Raw genomic sequence first — 23,576 nt, forward strand, 5'->3', positions numbered from 1 at the left:
CATTAGATTTCAAGATGATAAACCCATTAGATTTCAAGATGATTAGAATCCGTTTTCAATTAAATTCTTTCAATTTTCAGGGAATTCATTGATTCTTTTAAAATTGTCATTTCTAATTTTGAAGTTATATGAAATGGAGTAATTGATGATACCTTCAAAATTTTAAATTTTCTTAGAAAAATAATTAGTTTTGTTATCAATAATTCAATAAAGTCTAGAAAATAGTATAAATTTTTTTTTTATAAAAAAACACTGAAATAAAGAATTTGACTGGAGAAGAAGAAGAAAAATAAAAGAAAAAAAATGAGAGAGAGGTTCAACTTTACGTGGGGGGTGGGGTGAGGGTAGGAGGTGAAGAAAAAGAAAGAAAATGAAGGAATGGATCACTTGAAAGTGGAAGATGGGAGATGAAGTGAAATTAAAAATGAAATCAAAATTAAAATAAATCAAAATATAAGAGAGAGAAATAAAGAAAAACTTATTGTCTTTTCATGTTTAGTATAGAAAAAACTTAAAAACAAAAAAACAGATCCCACATATCCTTATCTGTAACGTCCCACGATGAATATATCGGAAAGATATTCAAAAGCGCGACATTAGGCGCGTGTTTGCTATCCTCTTACCCGCCTTCCATCCCCTATCAACATCACACCAAAGTCTCAAGCTTATGCTACTCTCTCTAAAGAAAGGCCCCAAAAAGAAGGAATATACTACAAAGCAAAGTAGCGAACAAGAAAAACTTCCAATCTCAATAACCTATCCCCTTATCTCTTCGCTTAGTATCTTTCAAAAACCCTAAGTCCTATATCCCGATCACAGAACCAGATGAATTTATTTGATTGAGAAATTGAAGAAGGTGTTGCTGTAAAAGTTCAATTTGATTTGGAGATTATACAATGTCTGCGATGGTTTGCGGCAAGAGATCTTTCTTCGAAGATTTACAATCGCCGTCTCCGACTTCACCATCGACGCCCGTTTCAAAGAAGCTCCGGTGTTCCTCCACCTCTCCGAGAAGATTCTCGCCGCCGCCGCCAGCGGCAGCTTCCATTGATCATCTGAGAGCTTTGTTTCCCGATGTAGATTGTCAGGTATGATTCTCTTACTTTATCTGGCACTAGAATTTTGTTGCTGTAAATGTTCGTTAATTGGAGTAATTATGTACAGTGTGTTAATGCTTTTTTTTAACGTCATTTAGTTATTGTAAGTAAATTACTCTCTTGTATCGGAATGAAATGCTACGAGTAGAGTGGGATGAATGTAGATGACTTTGTAAGTGTTTGTCTGCAATAGTAAAGGAGCTCCGAATAGATTTGGATGAATGTATATGACTTTGCATGTGTTTATTATCTGCCATACTAAAGGATTAACCGGCTGGATGGGATGGGAGTTGGTTAAGCCTAAAGAATGTTTTTAAGCTCTTTTAGTTCATCAATATATAAGACATTATTTTCATCATGGAACATTTCATTTCTTAACTACTTTCACAACTTTTAGCAATTCAAATATATTGAAGGCTATTCAACTTTTAAACTCGTGGTGATGCATCTTTGTCAAACTAACTTTTAAACATTCATTCTAGTATGTTTCCTCCACGGTCTATACTACATATTTAAAAGAAAGTAGCTTCTTAAACTTTTTGCTAATACAAATGTTGTGGTGTAAAATGAAATGGAGAGTATTAGTTAGTTCTTTCACATGATCTGATTGCAACTTAATATTCTTTTCCTATAATATCAAGCAACCCTCAATGATTTCAATTAAATTTCTTGGTGGTCTTTTCTATAATAAGAATCTCAAAAGATGCAATCAATTATTACTTAAAAGGTGCAAAGATTTGATTGTTTATGTATTCTGTATTTCTGTTAAGAACTCTGTTGTTGCTTTTGTTTAACGAGTTTCTGGGTACGTACTGTTCAGTTTCTTGAGAAAACCTTGGAGGAATGTGGCAATGATTTGGATGTTGCTATTAAGAGACTGCATGAACTTCATCTTATTCATGCACAAGGAAAGTCAGTTTCCGCCTCAGAAGCTGATGGAGAGATGGACGGTGGTATGTATAAATGTTATGTTCGATATTTGAGTGCTGATTAAGGAGATGCTAGTTTTTTCTCATTTTTATTACTCCGTTCATGTCAAAATGATTCCTAAGTCTCTGAAGTTGGAGTGGATACATATCTACAAATATGTATGTTATTGACTATCTCACTAATTGCATGGTATTGCAAAATTGCTCCAGGAAAAGGTCAACCATATCCCTTCCATCAGAAAAAAGGAGACTGGTTGATCAACCTAAGTACTCCTAAATAGGGTTTAGTTCTCACTGATATGATAGTGGTTTCTACGGTGTTTACTGGTCATTGACATGACATTTTTTCTGAAAATTTCTGGTCCTATCTGTTCCTCATAATTGCTACCCATTTTAATTTTTGCTACTTCTCTTCATCAATTTTTTTTATTGCTACTTCTCCAACATGATTTTATGCTATAGGACCTTGCTGATATGAACAGAAATGTAAATAGATTAACTAAAAACACAATTTGAAGTTATAAATTAGAATATGAATTAGATTGTTATTTTTTGCTTACCATGGATAAATAAAAAGTTGTACCGGATTGTGCATGGCATTCAGTCTTGAACACTATCAGATACTTGTAAACATAGGAGAAAAGGAATTTTACTCTTCGGATATATTCAATTATGCAAATGTGTGGTTGATATCATTAGAGATACACTGGCTTCTTTTTTTGGCTCCTTTTCTTACCTTAGTAATTACTCCCTTTGTTTTAATTTGTTTGTCTTACTATCCTTTTTAGTCCGTTTCAAAAAGAATGCCGCATTCCTTTTTTGACAACTCTTTATTTCTAACTTTCCTCATGACATGTTTAAAACCACAAGATTATAGGACATTTTGGTACATTCTACATATCTTTACTTTAAGACCAAAAGATTCAAAGGTCTTCTTTACTTTCTTAAACTCCGTGTCAAGGAAAAACCAAACAATCACATTGAAACAGAGGGAGTATAGAGAAGGAAAAGCTTAGTAATTAACTATATGTATTGCTGATATATGGCAGTTAGAAGAACATGCATGTGATGTATGAAAATGTCTAATGTTAAAAGATAATCATCCAATGGTGCAAAGAAGTTTCAAAATATGTTTGTGTGACAAGTTCTTTCAAAGGAACTCATAGATGTGCCCACTTACCAGCTCATTCGCATCTTGTTAACCAAGTCTAGATTTTCATCAATTGCGGGGAAAGGATCTTATTTGCATGCAAAATTTGCAGGTATAGTGAATACTGCTTTTGTCCTAAATAATCCTCCAGCTGATGGCACAGAATGGGTGGAGTTGTTTGTGAGGGAAATGATGAGTGCTACAAGCACAGATGATGCTAGGGCTCGTGCGACAATAGTGTTGGAGAGCTTAGAGAAATCCATTAGTGCTAGTGCAAGTGCAGAAGCAGCTCAAAATTTTCAGAAGGTTGGTATTGTACATTTAAGTATATTGTAGTCTATAGATTTACCAGACAACAAATTCCCTGCTAAGGAGTTGTGGATGATATTTATCAAACATACTTTTCTGGTGTATTTACTATTTTTCTCAGAGGAGTTAAGCTAGAAAACTATTTTGGTGATGCCTATATTGTTGGCTCTTCAATGCATTTTATGAGCAGATTTCTGGCTACTGTAGTGCTTCCCTAGTAAGAGAACAGCAATTTTAGTCATGTTTGCAAAATTTACCTTTTTGACATACTAGTTTATTGACCTTTGCCTGTCATTCAATATTCACTATTTTCCAGGAAAATATGATGCTGAAGGAGCAAATAGAACTGATTCTTCGAGACAATATCATTCTGAAACGTTTAGTGGCCATCCAACATGAACGACAAAAGGAGCACAATGATGATAGGATCCAGGAAGTGCAGCAGCTGAAGCAGTTGATTGCTCAATATCAAGAGCAATTGAGAACTCTTGAGGTAAAAGCTGCAGCTCATATATTATTTTTATTGCATCAATGCACTAGATGGAGATGTGTTTTTAATTACAACAATAACAAGAGATCAGAATTATTTTGGTTTGCTGATATTAGTGCCATTAATGCAAGTCTTATTCAGAAGTCTTGCATCTGAGGACAAGCTTTTAAAGGATAATGTGGCAAAATTAAAGATTTAGAAAGATAAAGAAATATTTTATTAAGAGATGGGAGATGTAACTTTTGAAAGGTAAAGACTCCTACAGAAGGTATGTAGCACCTTGAGGAAACGCTAGCACATGGGCTAAGAAGAAAGATGGAAGCTAATCACAATGCTCTTAACATAAAATTTAGCACTGCTATTAGCAACATGAAACAACCATAGAAGAGAGTGTTCAACGTTCTTGCAACTAATGTTTAAATGCTAAACCTCTCTACTGAATGCCATTTGATCCTTGCATGGAGACACTTCAACATTTGCAATATCTTATTTCGAAAAAATGCTTAACCTTTGAACTACTGAATCTGAGTGCAGACTTCCTCTTTAGAAAACACTGGAGATTTTTTATTTTTATTTTTTTGGTTGAAAAATACTACTTTATCACTCAGGGTATTGCTTTGAGATTTTCGTTAATATAATAGTTATTACTCGTTACTCATTTGCTAGAGGACAATGGATAAAAGGTTTCGAGATAAACTTTGGATAATGCACTCTATTATTGTTTGGTGAAACATGTTTACATCAATTCAAACTAGTCTCCATGTAGTTTCCAATAAAAAAAATTGTGACACAACAAACTCAACTATTTGTATTAGCATTATTGTTGCTCGCATGAACTCAACTATTCTCCCCATCATAAGGAGACGTCTTCAGGTTCTAAGTGAGCGAGATACAAGTTACTCCAGTCTTTAACTTTACTGACTTCATGGTCATCTTTGCAGGTCAACAATTATTCTTTGAAAATGCATTTGCAGCAGACTCAGCAATGCAACTCTATCCCTGGACACTTTCATCCAGACGTCTTCTGATATTGAAATCTGTTCAAATAAGGAGATTGAGCCTAGAAAGAGATTAAGCCGGTTGGCGTTATGCGAGTGGTGGTATAGGATGTTCAAGTTAATTTGTATCATATCTGTTGGTCTCTGAATTATAGGTTATGTTGAGTTGAGCCCACTGGCGTTGATATTCTAACAAAGTATCATATGGGCCATTGATAGTATGGCCTAAAAAGGAGTTGTGTATCAAAGCTGTTTTTCAATTTCAGATGCATCACCTTTTTCCTGTGCAAAATCAATCAGTTCATGGCCTCTTCTTTATTAATAGCCTCAGTCCTAACTGTGATTTTACGCAATATTATAAGATACATTACTATGACTGTAAATTGTTCAACCAAACTTCGTGCTATTAGTTTTTATTAAACTTGCCAGGTTTTCAATCATCCAAAATCGGAGGTTGAATACTCAATCAATCCATACACGATCTATCTTAAGATACTGAAAAGATATTCGAATCCTAATTTCAGACTATCTACAAATGTAACTGATGGGACATTATTATATTATTGAGGTAGTTGCAATTAGACCAAAATTACAAATATAAATGGACCAAGTATTGATGGGTTTCTTTAATTAAATGTAAGCCTCCAAAAAATTGAACTATATTTGGTGGGGTGCGCCAGGCCCGTGCAATAGTGCAACGCATGGGCGACGCTTGAGAGCCCAGGTAGCAAGCTACCTTGATGGACACTCCCCTTAAAAAATTGAGTTAATATCGTGTGGACCAATGGCCCACATATCAGATATTAAACTGATAAGAACAGATACTACACTTGATCTTAGCCAAAAGGCCGAGAAAGGTATGCCTTCTACTTGACCCGGGCCTTCGTTTTTATACCAGTTCTTTGTTGTCTTCTTCTTAGCTTCTCCGATGTGGGACTAATTGGCCACAACAAAAGCTAAGCATTTTAGCTCTTCCAATTGTTAAATATAAACAAGTATAAATTTAGTTATATCTACCTTTTCCATGAGAGATATTTCATATCGGGCTCATGTAAAAGATGAAGTTTTAAATCTGAACGTTACTCGTAGTTAAGAGTTTAATCTATAATTAAGGAAAAAAAAGATCCTAAGAAGCTGTTGAAGAAGTCGAAGACAATTAAGATAATCATTACAAGTGTACATTCAGTGTGCCTACATACATATTTCACAGCTCTTCTTAAGAAGCTAAAGAGTGTTATGATCTTGCAAACTAACTCTGTTCAATATCTCCCCCAACGCTTCTAAGGTGAACTTGTATCGCTCATGTGATTTTCTCCCCTCCTCCACCAACTTCACAGCACACTTGTACAAATTATCATACCTGTGAACTGGATTCTTGGTGTCAATAAAATTGCAGCCGTAGTCAAGAACATAGCTACGGTCAATATCCTTTCTCCAGCGCGAAAGAATGTACTGTGGTGGGATCTCCTTGAAACCATTCTGACTTAGAACACATAATGTGTGCCTGCACAGGAAGCCCTCCAGGTTGAATAAACCACATCCACAAAGAACATCAGCAACATCTGTATTAAACGTAACCTCATAATCTTTTGCTTCATTCATATTCTCAACTTCACGTTCCTTAACAATGTATGTTATGATAGACCCATCAATACCTACTTGTCTTGTGCTTAAACATGAGAACATTCCCTCTATTTCAATTTGAAATTTAGCAAATATGTGATTGGTGTAGATTTTAGATAGCTGCATTTCAAAATAAAATCTTGATTTCAACATACAACTTGGATTCCTCGATTCTGAATCAGCCAGTGCTTCTCTTTGGTAGATTTCCTTCAGACATTGGTTATAGCCGTCAAGGAACTCTTTCAGGGGAGTATGATTAGACAAATACTCATCAAAAGGAGAAGAAACCTCTCTCTCCCGGAGTGTCACACCAAACATCCCCGCTAGAAATGTATCCTTTAAATAGACAGGGACCCAGTGTTTACGATTTTCGTGGAGTGTCTGGAGCCATTTATGGTCCCTAATTCCATGGCATAGCATCATGTCCTCCCAAGCTGTTTCAAAATCATCTATTCTTGATGATTGGTAAATTGCTTTAGTAAATGCTTTCTTGATGACTTCATATGCATGTAACCCACCCAATTCCTCCGGAACTTTCTTCATGATATGCGACAATGAAATGCAATGAGATGCCCGCGGGAGAACATCAGCTATAGCAGTTTGCATAGATCTAGATTGGTCAATAATGATGGTCTGTGGAGGGCGGCTAACCATGTATGTCAGCCATGCCCTCAACAACCATATAAATGACTCTACAGTCTCTCCTGCAACCAAACCACAGCCTAGTGGCACAGATTGTCCATGGTGGTTAACTCCAGCAAATACCACAAGTGGAACCTCATATTTTGAGATCAAACAAGCAGTGTCAATTCTAACCACGTCACCAAAATAACCATATGCGGCCTTACATTTTGCTTCTGCCCAGAACACATTCCGCAGACATCCTTTCTCATTTAGGTCCATTACATAAAAGAAATCAGGGTTTACCAACTGTAGATCAGTGAAGAAACTGAGAATTGCTTGAGCATCTCCAGGTTTAAGAATCAAATGGTTGTTTGACTGGTCAATCATGTTCCTGAATTCACCTTCATCAATGTTTAATTTTCCATCATCATCTGGATCAATAATGACAGTTCTGAATAACCTAATTTTCTGATTTTCTTGATTACCAGTCATCTGCAAGGGCCTTTTACTCCCAGAACTGTTGTTTCTGTGAGATTTATAGAACTTTTCAGTTAACGGATGAATGAGGTGGTTGTGTTCAAGTTCAACTTCAATTATTCTCCATCTTTTGTTCTCCATCAATCTGAACTTGATCATAGCTGGACAGCCAGTTCTTGTCTCAGGTCTGGGCCGATTTGCTTCACTTTTCTTTTTAAATCCTGCACTGCTGCAGCTTAGTTTTCCTCTATACCTTTCCCTACTCTTCCTATACCATGTATTACTCACTCTGACCCCGAATCCGTGCGCTTTAGCATAACAGTTGTAAAAGTAGTACACATCCTCATATGTCTCGAACTCCATTCCAACAGTCGGAGGAACAGGATTTTCGCCTTCAAGAACACCAGACTGACCAGCGTACTCCGTCATCGCACACTCTCCATCAATATCAAGTTCCTCAGTTTCATCATCAAAGATGGCAGCATTGAGTGAAAGACCATCCATTTGGAGTGTTGCAGAAGCATCGACGTCAAGCTCTGTAATATATTAAGAAGAGGATAGGTCAAAGGTGGTCAAAACAACCCCTAGAGTGGAAGGTGGGAGAAGAAGAAAAAAGTGAAACATAGAGCAAAAACATCAATTATAGATAATGATGTCAATAAGGAAAAAACTCCAGATGTATTTCTCCCCCAACTGTGGATCTAATGACAGGCTTAGTGCTATTTGGAATATAGTTAGTATATAATATTGTGAGGTATCTTTCAATCCAGGAAATAAGCGTGTTTTTCTGTGGGAGTTCTCCTATACAAGACTTTGAGTTGTATTTTACAATATCAGAAACTCTGCTTACACTGGTCTAGCTTTCAACTTCAATATTGGCCTGAAGTATGAGAAAGCCATAAGGTTGTAAAAAAGAAGAGTATATAGCTGCCATTTATCCATTTCAGCATTATATTTACTTCTTAGTTTATCTGTAGGAATAGTTCCTTTGTTTCTACCTTTCGGTACACAGGCAAACACCTGAAGAAAAAAAGTTCATCTAGCAGGAAAAGAATTGATTAACGATTAATATTGCTATTATGTAGGCTAATTTTTCAACTTATAAGCAATAATTTTCATTCAAGAAAAATAAATGTCTAAGGGAAAAGATCAATTTGACTTCTTCTTTACTTTCACAGTTAGAAGAAACAGCTGCATAACTAGAGAACTAAAGATAGAACCACTCAATCGACCAACATGAAAATGAGATAGGCCACAGCATACTATCATTGAGTTGTCCGTGTTGCTGACATACATAAACGTAAAACTCATCTGCCAGCATGATCTTCTTAATATCACGTCCATTAGAGCATTGTTTTTATTTTCTTTTTGGCCCTAATATTATTAGTTAAATTTTGAAAATGAACTGTGTCTTTCCATGGCAAGTTCACAATATAGGACTCCAACTCACTATTACTCAAGTACTTTCATCTCTAAGTTTACTCCTTTGCATGCTCATCTTCTTCCGCACTGGGATATATGCGCATCTATCATCCAAGTATAAAATGCCTTGCTTTTGGTTCTTCGTTTTATGCCCTGTGTACATTCCTTTGTGGGCACAGTCGAGGGTGGGAAGGTGGGGAGTTTAAGCTTTACGTGAATGTTTATCTCATTGACAGTATAGTAGCTTACAATAACAATTCGACATATTTCAACTCCAAACTCCTATGAGTCAGTAATGAGGGTGAAAAAGAAAATAGGCAACCAAACAAGGCAATAATGTTTATTTAAGTTCTTTCTCATCCTGTTTCTATATGCAAGAAGCATCAGAGTATTTACTGTTGTAGATACAAGCACTTGTCTTACCCATAGTTAAATGTATCTTTAGGCAACCACATACTACTGGTTCTATTGTGAGCAATAATTTATTCGAAATCTAATTTACCTCCAGCCCTACCCAAAAGATAAAAACAGTTCTTAGGATCTGTCTCAGTATAAAAAGTACTTGATAACCTTTATAAGTTGAGTCTTCTCAATAAAGGAAATAAACAGGCTATTTTAGCATCGTGCTGATAAAGAAACTACACAGACTTTGAACAATTGATCTAAATAGACAAGAATTGAACAGCGCTACAAAACCATATTCCTAGTCAAGAACTAAAAAGAGAATATCAACATCCTTGGGCAGAAAAAAAAGGTTCAAATTTGAAAAATGAACTTCAGATAATAACAGAAAAAAACAACTGTCTTCTCAAATTACCTATGACTACAACAAAATACCCAGTGTAGTTCCACAAAGTGGAGGGCTGAGGAGGTTAGTATGTACGCAAACCTGACGTTTGCTTCAGAGGTAGAGCTGTTATTTCCGATATACCCTCAGCTCAAAATTAACTATGACTATAAGCTAAAAATACACCGCAATGAAAACGTCAAGCACACTAATGCTACCAAAGAAATAATCATAGGAAGTTTAATTTATAGTTAGTACTTAAATATACATTATATTTCTGAATGGAAAACTGGGAGTAGACATTTTTACAGATGAAAATTTCGGAGATAAAGCTCACTAAAAGCGCCCTATACTATCTGAGCACAGATCAGAAATTTCATATCAAAATTACAATAGCTAACAGTTAAGGTCAATTGGGTATGTACAGACTAATATAGAGATCAATTCTTGGAGTGAGAAGTGAAGGGTTGAGAGACAACAAGGAGGAACTAAAGAATTGCTAGTTTGTTGAGAACTTTGAACAAATTAACCTGCAATTTCAGATAAAAACTTCCCACCTGAGCCACTGGCGGACGTTTGTCTTTCAGCAAAAAATGGCGATAGTTGATTTTAAGCTTCTAAGCTGCCACCTGCAGGCTAAAAAGGAAACAAAGAACAATATTTTATACAGGAGTATTTTCGAATAGTATTACTAATTTTAAGGGCAAACTATGAAAGAAAAAAAAAATTAGTTCTCTTTTAATTTTGTAAATTAAAAGCAAATAATTTAAAATAACTATTTTTCGTAATGTGGACAACTAATATGAGGTGGACGGAGTATTTATTTAATGGGGATGGTGGTTGCAAAAACAAATGATTTGAAATGACAATTTTTAGTAATATGGACAACTAATATGAGGCGGACAGAGTAGTGGTTGTTTTTGGTGGTTAAGAGTGAAAATAATTTTAGAAAAATGTCTATATTGAAGTACTTAGTAATCAATCGATGGTGTTTGAACTCATTAATTATTTACTATATTCAAATAGAATTTCAACAATGTTTCTTTGCAAAGTTGCAAATCTATATTGTAATGAGAGTCATTTGTTGCAACTGATGTTTTATCATACAGAAAAGGAAAAAAAAATTGTGAAGTGTATAAGGGTTTTGGATAACATTTGTATTGTTTCTGTTTAAAACTTGTCTTGAGTTTATTTAGTTGCTGAAAGCATGAAATAAAAAAACTCGAACTTTCTCAGGCTTTTAAATTCAGTAATGCACTCACTATACATAATGATGTGTGGACAATTATTGATAAATTATAGTACAAAAAAAAAGTTCAGAAGCTACACAAATTGTTAAACCTCAACTCAGTTCTATGATACACGTTTGTCCGCTGCAAGACGAACCTTATTCAAGGACTCCTTAAACGCCTGCCAAGCAACCATATAGTGATCTTGAGAAGCCATCCCTTCGTCAACTACTTGCATGGCACGTCTGTGCAAATGATCAAACAGTTGAACAGGGTTACTAATATCTATGTTGCTTGAGCCAAGTTCTGGTGCATACAAGCGTTTAAAATCCTTTCTCCAGCGAGTCAATAAATAATGATTTGGGATTTCCTCTATACCATTGTAGTTGAGCACAGATAAGGCATGTCTGCAGAGATAGCCTTTGAAGTTGAAACAACTGCACATACATCGAACTTCTACCCCTATTTTATCATAAGTAACTTCAACATCTCTTGCATCACTCGTGTCTCCTTGAACCCCTCGTTCTTTAACCATATATGTTACGATGGGTCCATTGGCGTGAATTTGTGCTATACCTGAACAATTAGACATCAACGACATCTCCTCTTGGAACTTCAAAAATATTTCTTTAGTATACAATTTGGAGAGCTGTAACTCATAATTGCACCTTGTTCTCAAGACGGGGCTAAATTCTTTTGAATCAAGATCACAAAGAACTTCCTTCTGATGATTCTTTTGCAGTACAAAATCATATATGTCAAAAAATTCTCTCAAATTTGTTTGTTTATGTACAAATCCATCAAAGAAGGGACACATAAACTCACCACGCTGATCAATAGATATTCCAGCCAGAAATGTATCTTTCATATAAATAGGAGCCCATCGTTCTCGATCCTCATACAAACTTTGAAACCACCCATAGCCCCTACATCCAAATTGCTGTGCCATCTCCTCCCATGCAACTTCAAATTCATCAATTTTAAGAGAGCTATACACCGTATTATACAGTACCTCATGGAATACTTCTGATTCCCCCACTTCCCCTACTGAATTGACAATGCTGTCCAAAATAATTGACAAATTAAGCCTATGGTGAGCCCGAGGAAAGACCTCAGATATTGCATTTTGCAAGGCTTTGCACCGATCTGTGATGATAGTTTGTGGAGGGCGTCCTGACATACATGATAGCCATGCTCTCAGTAACCAAACATATGTCTCAAAACTTTCATCAGCAAGCAAACTACAGCCCAACAAAAGAGTCTCCTTATGGTGGTTTAGTCCAAAGAATGCTAGAAGCGGGATGTCATATTTTTTTGACAAGCATGTTGTGTCGACCACAACCACATCACCAAAACAAGCATATGCCGCTCTGGATCTGGAATCAATCCAAAACACATTCTTTAGATACCCTTCATCATTAAAATCCATAATGTAGAAAAAGTTTGGCTTCGTAAGCTGCACCCGACAGAAGAAGTTGTATATGACTTGGGTATCACCTTCTTTGAGTTTTAAACGTGTGGACCCATCAATCTGGCTGCTGACTGCTCTTTCATCTGAGCTTCCCTCGCCTGGTGTCTCAACAGCAGGAGTTCTGTACAACTTAATTGTTCGCACTTCCACATCAACTGCTGGCTCTAACTTCCTTTTAACCCTTGCATCCATCTTTTTGTGTGACTTGGAGTTTTGCACCCTTTCAGGATCAAAAAGATGGTTATGTTCAAGCTTAACCTCATCCACCCTCCATCTATTGGACTCCACCAATCTCAACCTTACCATCGCTAAGCAACCTGTCCTTGTTTCTTTTCTTCGGCTATTTGCTTCTTTCATTGTCTTGAAACCCTCACAATTGCAACAGAGAACAGCACCACGCTTCTCTTTACTGTTGCGTTTTGTCCATGAAGACTTCACCCTGATGGCAAAACCAAGCTCCTTAGCACAGCAGTTGTAATAATTATAAGCATCCTCGTAAGATTCAAATTCCATGCCGACAACCGGAGGGGGATAAGACTTTCCCAGGGATGAACCAGTGTGACCATCAATAATTGCTGTATCGCCACATCTTGGATCCTCAAGACCATTGCTATGAAACTCAGGTAACTGATGACTATTGTCCCTTGGGGCACCGCTTTCAAAATTAAGCACATGCTCACAGTTTTTCTCAGCTTCATGGCTTTCAAACTCAAGAATTTGCCCAGCAGTAGTTCCAAGCTCATTGGCCTCAATGTTTAGCACTTGGTCACCATCACTCTCAATGCCATTGCATGTAATATCAAAGACTTCCTGACTGGCAGCCTCATTATCACTTCCCTCATCCCCAGGAAGTTGTTCACTGGTTCCCAAACCTTCCTCCATATGAAGCCTTCCAGTAGGGCAAGATGAATGGGAAAAGGTCAGCAACAATGAGATACATGTATCAAGAACTCTATCCAGCTTTTCACGTGGAACAGATCTGTTCCTTTGACTTGAAATCTAGAACTTTGCATTTCAATGAGTCTCGATTCTTTCTTCATAACATCTAGAAGTCATGGGAGAAGCTAAGAACTTACACTTCTCATAGTATCCTTCTTTCTGGTGAAGCATAGTCTAGCTAGGAAAGTCACTGTTGTGTCTCCTGCTTTCCCAAACCACCATACCTATTCTATCCCTAAGCAGGAATTACCTGTCGAGAAAATGAAAAATAAATAAATAAAGACAAGTATTCGTGATCAGATCAGTTCGACAAATCCAGCTAACAAAACAAAGGTGCCCATCTAACTCAGTACATGTCAAAAGGAATTTTGTCGAAAGTCAGAAAGTAATAAAGCGAGAAGAAGAAGATAAGATGTTCAAGTGTCAGGTATATGTCACCATTTGGTTTAAGCAAGTAAGAACCCATGTAAGGCACCCTACCATCTTTATGTCTGTATATTACCTATTGAAAATACATACATTAAATTAGCCAATGCCAAAATTGTTTGTTATCTTAGATAGTAAATGCAAATAAAACTATGAACACCAAATCAACAGTAAAGAGATTACAATGCTGTAATTTTAGAAGTACATACATGGTAAACCTTGAAACTCTGGATTTTATTCAACAAATAATCTTATACTGTGGCTTGATAGGTATATGCTCATAAATTCCTCCTTATTTATTGCAAACCAAAATAGTAAAGCAAGACGAGTTAATTTACTGGCTCTATTAGTCACTGCTAAGTTAATAACTTTACACAATATAGACCTTAAGGGCCTATTCATTTGTAGAACCTGATTAAGCATGTTTCAACTTCCTCCCTAAATGCTCAATAAGGCAACTACAGGTCAGGGACTAAGGACAAAAAAAATGTGTCTTGAAATCCATTTAGTGACAGTTGAGAGGACAAATGGCAGGATCATAAGTCCAGTAAACCTACTCACATGCTCAATTCCAAATGAGGATGAGATGAGATTTTTATCGACACGATTATGCTCTTATTATCCCCGAATCAATATGAGAAAAGGCCACTCATCCAACTCATACACACGATTCAAGTAAATAAGAGCTTCAATATCCCAATGAGTAATGCTAAACTAAAAAAAAAAAAACTTTCTTCTCTTTTCCTGATCGAAATTTTACCCAGCAGATTTAACGAGTCCTATTTAGTTTCTATAAAAGCTGATTCTTTATTAATAGGTTTCATCTCAGAAGTACAGTCAACCATAATCGTAGAGACAAAGACTACCAAATTTTGTTATTCAATAACGACAATAACCAGAAAATCCAAATGAAACTAAAATCTTACAAACAGAATCAAACAAGAGCAAAAAAATAAAATAAAAACAGAAAACAAATATAATGAACTGATTGACATCGGTGCACTGAAAATTGGAGAAGATAGACTGTGGAACAAGATATTCCACTGTCTTTGGACTCACCTTTCATCTAGATAGAGTGGAAAAACTCGCCGGAGAAAAAGACCAATAACGCCGGTGGAGAACCCAATTGGCAGCGACAGCAAGCGGCGATAGACTGATGCAGCCTTTCAAACGCCTGGAATGATTAAACCCAGACTAGTTTTTTCTTTTGGCGAAATTAAAGCCAGAGTTAGGGGCAAAATTGTCACTTCACGATTTTTTTTTCAAATTACTATAATTGAATAATTAGTGATAACTAATTTCAAAGAAGGAGCAAAAACAGACTTTAAAATAAATTAATATATTATATCCACCCACATGGTATATATCACGTCCCGTTCGAGAATCAGAATTCACAAGAGATCGAAGAGTGTATTTTTTAAACGTCCTTGATACAGTAATATTTTACGTAATATTTATACTTTTTTCCTTCAAACTTAAATCTGATCACAATTAAATTCAACTCAAATTGCAAAATAAATTCATCCCAAAAAGTAAATAATGATTGATTTTTGTAGATAGTTATGCAATATTTTCTCAAAACACTAAAAATGTTTAGAATTTTTTTGCTTAAGTCCAACGCAAATACACATAATATTCTATTTTAACAACAACAACTTAATGAATTATATATATACCAAAGAGAAATCAAAATAATTGAGAGGATGTTGAGACCCGTTTGGCCCCCAAAATATTTGGGAAAAACGTGAGAAATGGTGTTTGGTCATATAACTTGCAAATATATTTGTCAAGTATCCCAAATTTCCAATTACTAGAAAAAAACTAGTATTTCTATTTTCTAAAATTTGGACCAAGTTCTAATATTTGGAAATTTTAAAAAAATTACCCTAAACTTCTATATTTTATAAAAAATACTCAATATTTATTAATTCCAACTAATATTTGTTACTATCTCCTCCGAAAAAGTTTGAGTTCTCATTGAGTGATAAAATTGAGAAAAAAGAACAATTTATGTTTAATGAGTTGTAATTATAACTGAATCAGTCACAAGTTTGAGTATGCGATTAATGTATTGTTTTGCATAAATTGTTATTTTGTTATTGTTGATTGTTATCAATTATATTATAAGGTTATTTTTTAACGGAACATATTCATTATAAAATGATAATATAAATTTATGGGTATTTTAAATAATTTTTAAAATTTATGAGTATAAATCATATCTATTGAAATGGTCAAATACTTTTGAGAAATTTGAAGCCAAACACATGATGAAACTTCACTAAAAACTTCACCCAAATATAATTTGTCAAGAATATTTGAAAACTTGGCCAAACGCTAGCTTTTAAAAAGTTATTACTAGTAAAAATTGAGGACCACAGTGAAAGGGACTATTTGGACAAAAAAAAAAATTTGCTTGGAATTTATTTGCATTTAAGATTTATCCACTTATTTTTCACGCTTTAAAGAATATTAGAAATTTAGAATCAATAAAAAGCTAGTGGTGTTCGATGGATTCAAACTCCCTCCACTCATCACACAGACACGGGAGAGATGGCGCTCTCTCTTCTCTCTCCTTCTCCGTCTACTTTATGCTTTCTAGCTTCCACTTCTTCGCCGTCGGCTGAATTCACCGGCCAATTCCCAAGGCTATGGACAAACAGAAGCAGAACCGGACCGGCACTTCCGGTTCTCACCAGAGCTTCTTCGGAGAAAGACGATGATAAACCCGCATTTAACCCGTTCGGTTTTGTCACTGACAATCCGTCGAGCCGAAGCGCAATTCAGATGCCTGAGAGTCCTGCGGAGGACGGAAACGTTGGCCAAATGCTTTACGTAACTCAATTTCCTCTCCTTACTATTTTTTTACTTGATTTTCACGTTTATAGTTTGTTGAATTGTGTTAACGGAATGCCGTAGAGGAACATTCATTCACCGAATTACGACTTTAATTTGCTCTGAGGAGTTTTTTTTTTTTTTTTCCACTCTGAACTCTGAAGCACGTGAAATTTTTGACGGTGAGAAATGAACTCAGGCTTAGAATTATGTGAGCTGTCTTCTCTAACAGTTTAAAATCAATGGAGATAGAATACTTTTATTTGTTTAATTATATCTTTAATTTACTTAAAGCGTAACATTTGTGAGGTTTTGTAATAAGGACCTTGACAATATGTAACTAGCTGAAGTCTTTCAGTTGTGCGTTCGTGCTAGATTACTAATTCCAGTTTGAAATTCTTTCATATTCTAAAATCATTGTAGTGACTTAGTGATATTGTTGTAGAGAACTGAAGACAAAGGAAAGGAATACGGATCATATGTCAAATCAGGAAAATTTAGGTGGTTTGTGAGAGAAACAGGTAAGTATTTTATTTGCATTCTGGTTGAATTGATCTTGTTTGTACTTTAAGGACTTCAAAAAGCTCAAGTTCGGTTCTTGCAGGATCACCTGAAAGCAGACGCGGGACAATTGTCTTTCTCCATGGAGCTCCAACACAATCATACAGCTATCGAGTTGTTATGTCTCAGGTTCTAATGCTGATTTTAGATTTTATCACCTTCGGAATTGGAAAATTTTGGAATGTGTAGGAAGGGAAATTAAAATTCAGTACCTTGGCTCTTTTACTGCCATGGCTATTTCTATTAACATTTTCGTCAAAAAGTGTTAACTTGCTATTATATTTCACTTGCTTAGCACTTCGTGCATCTCTACTTATATGACATTCTTTCTACTCTTGCATGTTTAAAATTGTCTGATACCATTTCATTTTGGTAAAATTCTCACAACTTTCAAGAAAATTTTAATTCATTTAACTATTCAAATTTTGAACTTTTACGTGATGTTTTCTTTATCACATTAACGGTTCAGTCATTCCTTTAATATTGTCAAATTTGAGACAATCTTCCCATAGAATCATCGACATATTCAATTTTAAATTTCTATACTCAAACTAGCTATTACGGTAATATTTTCTTCTTCCATAATTTATACTCACGTATAAGTCAACTGAACTTCATGAATCCATCTCATATAATGTCTTATGAAATGGGACGAATGTAGTTGAGTAGTTTTCAATTATTATTTTGAACTTCAAAGGTGCCTCTCTTCAAGATCAAGAAATCTATAGGGTTGCTCTTAAAATAGATACTTGACGAACTGACTATGTTCAAAAGGCAGGTGGTACGATATTTGAAAAGAATGTACATAAGATGATTTGGTAATGTTATTGATTTTGTCGCTGTCTTAATGTGTGATCCTGGTTAGAAGCAGGAGGAATTTGTCTTGTCGCCATATAACTCGCTCTTCTTTTTTATCTGTTCCAAAAATCTCCCAACCTTTTTGTCTTCTTGATACTGTTGGTTTTTATCATTCAACAAGAGGCTTTTTTTCTATGGCTAGCTGTCAGATGCTGGGTTCCACTGCTTTGCACCAGACTGGATCGGATTTGGATTCAGTGACAAGCCACAAGCTGGTTATGGTTTTGACTACACTGGTATCGAAACCTTCTCACTGTAAACTTCAGTATACTTTATCTGAATATTGCTTTTTTTAACTAGGCAATATTATGAAGTTTTGAACAATTTTACTGGCAGAGAAAGAGTTCCATGAAGAGTTTGAGAAGTTACTTGAAGTCCTGGGGGTGACATCTCCATTTTTCCTTGTAGTTCAGGTCTGAATGACGTTAACCAAGCTAAGATTGAAAATTTTATGTTACACATCGATTTTCAGTCTACCAAATTAAAGTATATGATTGCTGGCTAACTATTGGCACTGGTCACTATTGAACGATAGTGGATGTAGTAGATTTTGGTTGAACAAGGAAGAAATTTTCCTTTTCTCGTAGATTTCTCTTTGTAATTTTTCATTCTATGTAGCATACAGGATTAACTACATGCCTCTATTACGGAAGGTTACATAATATCAGGTCTCCTACATATTACAGTTGAAATTGACCAAGAAACTTTATCTTTTTGTTATTAAGGAAATTCAGTCTGATTTTTCTAAGGAGATATAAAATTGAAATGAAATGTGAATTAATTAATAGGCACTTCATATCTGTTATTTTCGCAATCGATGAATTGAAGTGATACTAAACAAGTGCTAATACTGAAATATGACAGGGGAAATGACATGTTCAAAATAAAGGACATGTGACAGATAGGAAAATTTTGTTGAAGTGTTGTGTTAGAGAAATTTTTGGTGTGGGTATGACAACCTTGAAGAACAGCCCTTATATGTAGACTGCCAATCATTGCCCTGATGAAGCACCAAGTATTTAGTTCATAATCTTGAATATAATCATCTTTCTTGCACTTCACAAGCTATTTTGATGCAGATATTCCTTGTTAATTTTAGGCTTCTCGCATTTGTGGATGGTTTTATAATTTGATGATTTCTTATGAAAGAAGCATTTTTTGGGGACTTTTTCTCAGGTATCTTTATTGTGATAATATATTTGTAGGGATTTCTTGTGGGTTCCTATGGATTGACTTGGACCTTGAAAAATCCCAGCAAAATATTGAAGCTTGCAATTCTTAACACTCCATTGACAGTTTCTTCGCCTATTCCTGGACTTTTTCAGCAGCTCAGGTTTCACTTTCTGTGTAGTTAAACAACTGCTTGCATCTCATAGTAAATTGACTGTTCTTAATAGTTGCAAGAAGAACATTAACTGATCTTTTTCACATATTATGGTATTCAAATCGTAACTAAAAGCCTTCTGCGCCTTTTTTGTGTCATTAGTAATTTTTCGTCTTTCACCAGATTACAATATTGCTGGGGAAGTTAGCCTCCTAATTGTATATACTTTTAGTATCCATTTATGTAGAAAACTGAAAACTACAGGGCGCCAAGCTGATAACTTAGGTGCTTCACTTTGCTCAAGGGGCATGTATTGTGTGCCCCTCCAAATTAGTAAAGAATGAAATCGGTTATTAAAATAGCTACTAACCTTCTACCCTAATCCTCCTCATGGATTCTCATTTTCTTCAGATTGTTGTTGAGACACAATATCCTGAAGGTTGCCATGAATTTATTGCGATTGCTAATCAACATACATAGAGCAATTATTCTTGCTATTTGTTCTTCTGTTTATGAACAAAAATTTGCTTTATTGCTTTTGAGATGTTCAGTATTCATTTAACTCCTTGCTTTTCAAACTGAACTATCAGTTCACTGTTTTCTAATTCAACTTCTCTTCTTTGTTTATGCATTAGAATTCCCTTCTTCGGTGAATTTACTTGCCAGAATGCAGTAATGGCAGAGCGCTTTATTGAAGCAGGTAGCGCGTAGGTATCCAAAATGCATCTTTAAATTTGAGAATTTTTTGAATTAGAACTATATGATTTTTATCACTTTGATTGATTTTAAATTAGTTGCTATACTCTGCCATGTATTTAGAACAGAAATTATTAAGATCAGGTAAGAGTTATCTTAAAACAAGAGTACTCTGAATCCTCAAGATTCTTTTTCTGAACTTGCAATAGTATTTCCATCTGATGTTCATTGACATCATGTTAATGGCCTTGCTAAATAAAAAGTTTGGCTATGCACTCCCCAATTCATATGACTGACTACATTCTACAAAGCTATTGCCCGTGGTTTTCCTTTAGCAAAAGGAAACAAAAACCTGGTACCTTGTGGTTGTTCTCAACACTCGTCTCCCTCACCCTTCCATGTTGCTCTTTTGTACTTTTGGCCGACATGGACAGTTATGCAAAAGAAAATCCTCTATCATGTTCATATCATATATTAATGACATTTATCTTCTAACTAACCTCTTTTCAGAACTGAGCATAGCAGCCCACATTATTCTTGTATTTTTTTATCACTTGTATGTATGGATTATTGCTTTTGAGAATTCACATGAGTTGATTAACTTGAAAATTAAAGAATGCAGTGGTACCCTGAATATTCACACCAATTTATGACCTAGAAAGGGAACTATAAAGAAGTTTGAATTTGTTAACATTGATTAAACCAAATTTCCATGGGAATACAATTAGGTGAAAACAAGTACTCTGTAAACTATGGCATGAAAAGTTCCCACATTTTAATGCACTTGAAATTTACTTCGCTCCACTTAATCTTACTCATTTCCTACAACTTCCTTATGTAACAAAATGTTACCATGACAGCTATGTCTTAAAGCTGGAGAAGGCTGATGTGTACCGACTACCATATTTGTCAAGCAGTGGACCTGGATTTGGTTTGTTATCTGCATCTTATTCTACTACTCTGCAAAAAAACAGATATAGCTGTAGATGTTCTTATTCTCTTTCATTCAAATTGTAGTTATTTGCTTATGATGCTTAATCATCTAGCAGTACTTAGCAGCAATACACATGGTCTATTGCCATTTGTGAAAGAAGTGTTAACCGAATTCTCAGACATAGAAGTTACATTTATGCGCTAAATGCTATATGAACTCCTTTCTTTGACGGCTATCAAAAAGAAACTCAAGTGAAGAATGAAACAAAGTGATTATGTACTACTTAGAGAACACCAAGTCGTAGTTTTAAAAGTTTTAAGATTGTTGAAGCAAAGCTTATTGTTTATGCACTAGGGATTAAAAAAAAAGAAACATGAAAATCATCAAAACTTCTAATCATCTTTTACTGACTAATCCCGAATCTGAGAACTGTGTACTTTAAATTTTCAGCTTTGTTGGAAGCTGCAAAGAAAGCTAACTACAGTGAGACTGCAAGTCAAATATCATCTGGTTTTGCAGCTGGAAGGTATATAATCTATTTCATTTACCTTAGTTATGCCTGTTGCATAAAGTTTGTGTTAAAACAGTTCTGTCTCTCAGGTTTATTCCTCATATCAAGCAACAAAGCTTAATCCTTGTATCGGATTAAATTGTGCAGTGATACTATTTGATTTTCTTTCCCCAAAAAAAATTTCCCTAGCTTTGTTGTGCTTTCACTACACTTAAGCATACTAGATGTCATAAACTATGTTAGCTACAGCGCTTCACTTTCAATGTCACTAAATCTCTTCATATGAAGAAGTGAAGTGCAGAAGCTCACCTCTACTTCAAGAGCTACTGGATGTTGCACAGTTGCTTGTTGCACATATTAGATATAGTTCAGCTATTAATTCCATTTGTATGTCTTGTTCCTTCCTATACTTGATCATATTCCAGCATACGACTCTGACCAGAATTCTTCACTATTTCAAATATAACAAAGTTCTTACTGCTACTGATGCTGATTTTTCTTCCTTCTGGGGAATATGGAAACTCGATTGGTTACTTTCAGCTGGGATAAACCAATTTTAGTTGCTTGGGGAATATCAGATAAGTATCTCCCACAATCAATTGCGGAGGAATTTCAGAAGGCAAATCCTCGATCTGTCGAGCTTAAGCTGATTGAAGGCGCTGGCCATATGCCTCAAGAGGACTGGTAATATATTTTAACCTTTCCACTTGTATGGATATTAGTGTCATGTAGCTAAAAGAATTTTTCACAAGTCAGAGCTGCATTCTTTTTGGCAGGCCTGAGAAAGTAGTCGATGCGCTTAGAATGTTTTTTCGAGTTTGATTCACGATCCTCAACCGTGGATTCTCAACCATTCCTGATGTCATCCCACTTGCAGCAGTGTTCATATGACAAGGCTTGCTAAGGTTCCCTCTTTTCTCTATCTTGAAAAGCATAGAGGAATTATTATGATCCTGTCAAAACTCAAAAAAATTAGTTGAAATGTAAATGCAATCGTATATAACGGCAACAAGTAATGGATGAACTTGTGCTCCCCTCCCCCCACCCCACAACCTCCCTCTCCTCTTTCTCTTTTCAAGTACATGGGTGTGAAGTCATGTCCAAAAAGTTTCTATACTAGTGTAATTATAGTTGATATTTAAGTAATGTAATACTGTAAAATGTTATTAGATCTTCAGTTTTTACTCAATAAAGACCATTTAAAGGAAGAGAACTAATTCTGGCTTGAGGAAACTCTTCCAACATCCACAGTGAAATTAATTGCGGCAGAACACGATTTTTATCCATATTGTCACAGAAACTGCAAAGTTTTACAAAATTCTGGCCAACGATTACATATAAAAAATTGCGACCCAAAAGTGAGGATATAACAAAATTTTGGCTGAAATTACCAACTCATTCATACTAACATTTGCGAAGGCAGATTTTAGGTGAGGTCTAGGAGATAAACTATATCTTATATCTAATTGTGTTTAAAACAACGTAATATATGTACAAGGATATTCTAAAATGTATACATATTGTAAGATCATATACATTCTAAAGTCGTTAGACTCTAAATTCCAAATTCGCCTAGTTTTGGTAGCTCTTTAGCTTGTTAATTTATATCCACATAAAAGCCGTACAAAATAATAAGGTTTAATACGTAGTAGCTCCTTAAACTTGTCAGGTTGTTTTAATTACACACTTGAACTAAAGTCTATTTCAATTTAACACTTTTGCCTCCTAATAATGTGTGCCAATTAGACATCGTTGGTCCAAGTTTTGAATTTTTTTGGTGTATGTTTTTGTTTGTCTATTAGGCAGTTAAGTTAATTATATAAAATATGTCTATCTCCTTTAACTATACAAATTCCCTCAAAAAGCCATAAAGTCTCAGGTATTTT

General features: G+C 35.3%; 4 protein-coding genes and 1 non-coding gene across 5 annotated transcripts; 2 read left to right on the forward strand and 3 right to left on the reverse strand.

Moving 5' to 3' along the window:
- Window positions 1–740: 740 nt before the first annotated feature.
- On the forward strand, window positions 741–5,295 carry LOC125832553 (uncharacterized). The gene is made up of 5 exons (XM_049511734.1): window positions 741–1,088; window positions 1,918–2,050; window positions 3,289–3,482; window positions 3,802–3,978; window positions 4,917–5,295. Exons 1-5 carry the CDS (start codon window positions 897–899, stop codon window positions 5,001–5,003), a joined length of 783 nt encoding a protein of 260 aa, XP_049367691.1. The 5' UTR covers window positions 741–896; the 3' UTR covers window positions 5,004–5,295.
- Window positions 5,296–5,639: 344 nt separating this feature from the next.
- Window positions 5,640–5,834, reverse strand: LOC125832871 (U2 spliceosomal RNA). Its single transcript, XR_007443271.1, has one exon. It is a non-coding gene; the product is annotated as a U2 spliceosomal RNA (small nuclear RNA).
- Window positions 5,835–6,131: 297 nt separating this feature from the next.
- LOC125832204 (protein FAR1-RELATED SEQUENCE 6-like) lies at window positions 6,132–10,513 on the reverse strand. Its single transcript, XM_049511357.1, has 2 exons — window positions 10,464–10,513; window positions 6,132–8,233 (listed from the first exon to the last, which is right to left on the reverse strand). The coding sequence occupies exon 2, from the start codon at window positions 8,199–8,201 to the stop codon at window positions 6,198–6,200; it is 2,004 nt and encodes a 667-aa protein (XP_049367314.1). The 5' UTR covers window positions 8,202–8,233; window positions 10,464–10,513; the 3' UTR covers window positions 6,132–6,197.
- Window positions 10,514–11,259: 746 nt separating this feature from the next.
- On the reverse strand, window positions 11,260–13,488 carry LOC125831745 (protein FAR1-RELATED SEQUENCE 8-like). Its single transcript, XM_049510935.1, has one exon. The coding sequence runs from the start codon at window positions 13,486–13,488 to the stop codon at window positions 11,260–11,262; it is 2,229 nt and encodes a 742-aa protein (XP_049366892.1).
- A 2,993-nt stretch (window positions 13,489–16,481) lies between these two features.
- LOC125832311 (uncharacterized) lies at window positions 16,482–22,915 on the forward strand. The gene is made up of 11 exons (XM_049511453.1): window positions 16,482–16,806; window positions 17,252–17,327; window positions 17,411–17,496; window positions 18,368–18,461; window positions 18,562–18,638; window positions 19,431–19,558; window positions 20,185–20,256; window positions 21,106–21,176; window positions 21,630–21,705; window positions 22,231–22,374; window positions 22,467–22,915. The coding sequence occupies exons 1-11, from the start codon at window positions 16,525–16,527 to the stop codon at window positions 22,510–22,512; spliced, it is 1,152 nt and encodes a 383-aa protein (XP_049367410.1). The 5' UTR covers window positions 16,482–16,524; the 3' UTR covers window positions 22,513–22,915.
- Window positions 22,916–23,576: the final 661 nt, after the last annotated feature.

The sequence above is a fragment of the Solanum verrucosum genome, unplaced genomic scaffold, assembly GCF_900185275.1.
Source record: "Solanum verrucosum unplaced genomic scaffold, falcon-dt-bn FXZP01000102.1, whole genome shotgun sequence".
Lineage (NCBI taxonomy): Eukaryota > Viridiplantae > Streptophyta > Magnoliopsida > Solanales > Solanaceae > Solanum > Solanum verrucosum.

Excerpts from the sequence above, each read along its gene's own strand:
- LOC125832311 (XM_049511453.1), top strand. The coding sequence starts at position 16,525 with ATGGCGCTCTCTCTTCTCTCTCCTTCTCCGTCTACTTTATGCTTTCTA. Across the intron at positions 20,257-21,105 it reads TTTATTGAAGCAGGTAGCGC|CTATGTCTTAAAGCTGGAGA; the intron begins GTAGGTATCCAA and ends TTACCATGACAG. Across the intron at positions 22,375-22,466 it reads CATATGCCTCAAGAGGACTG|GCCTGAGAAAGTAGTCGATG; the intron begins GTAATATATTTT and ends TCTTTTTGGCAG.
- LOC125832204 (XM_049511357.1), bottom strand. The coding sequence starts at position 8,201 with ATGGATGGTCTTTCACTCAATGCTGCCATCTTTGATGATGAAACTGAG.
- LOC125831745 (XM_049510935.1), bottom strand. The coding sequence starts at position 13,488 with ATGGAGGAAGGTTTGGGAACCAGTGAACAACTTCCTGGGGATGAGGGA.
- LOC125832553 (XM_049511734.1), top strand. The coding sequence starts at position 897 with ATGTCTGCGATGGTTTGCGGCAAGAGATCTTTCTTCGAAGATTTACAA. Across the intron at positions 3,483-3,801 it reads CAGCTCAAAATTTTCAGAAG|GAAAATATGATGCTGAAGGA; the intron begins GTTGGTATTGTA and ends ACTATTTTCCAG. Across the intron at positions 3,979-4,916 it reads AGCAATTGAGAACTCTTGAG|GTCAACAATTATTCTTTGAA; the intron begins GTAAAAGCTGCA and ends TCATCTTTGCAG.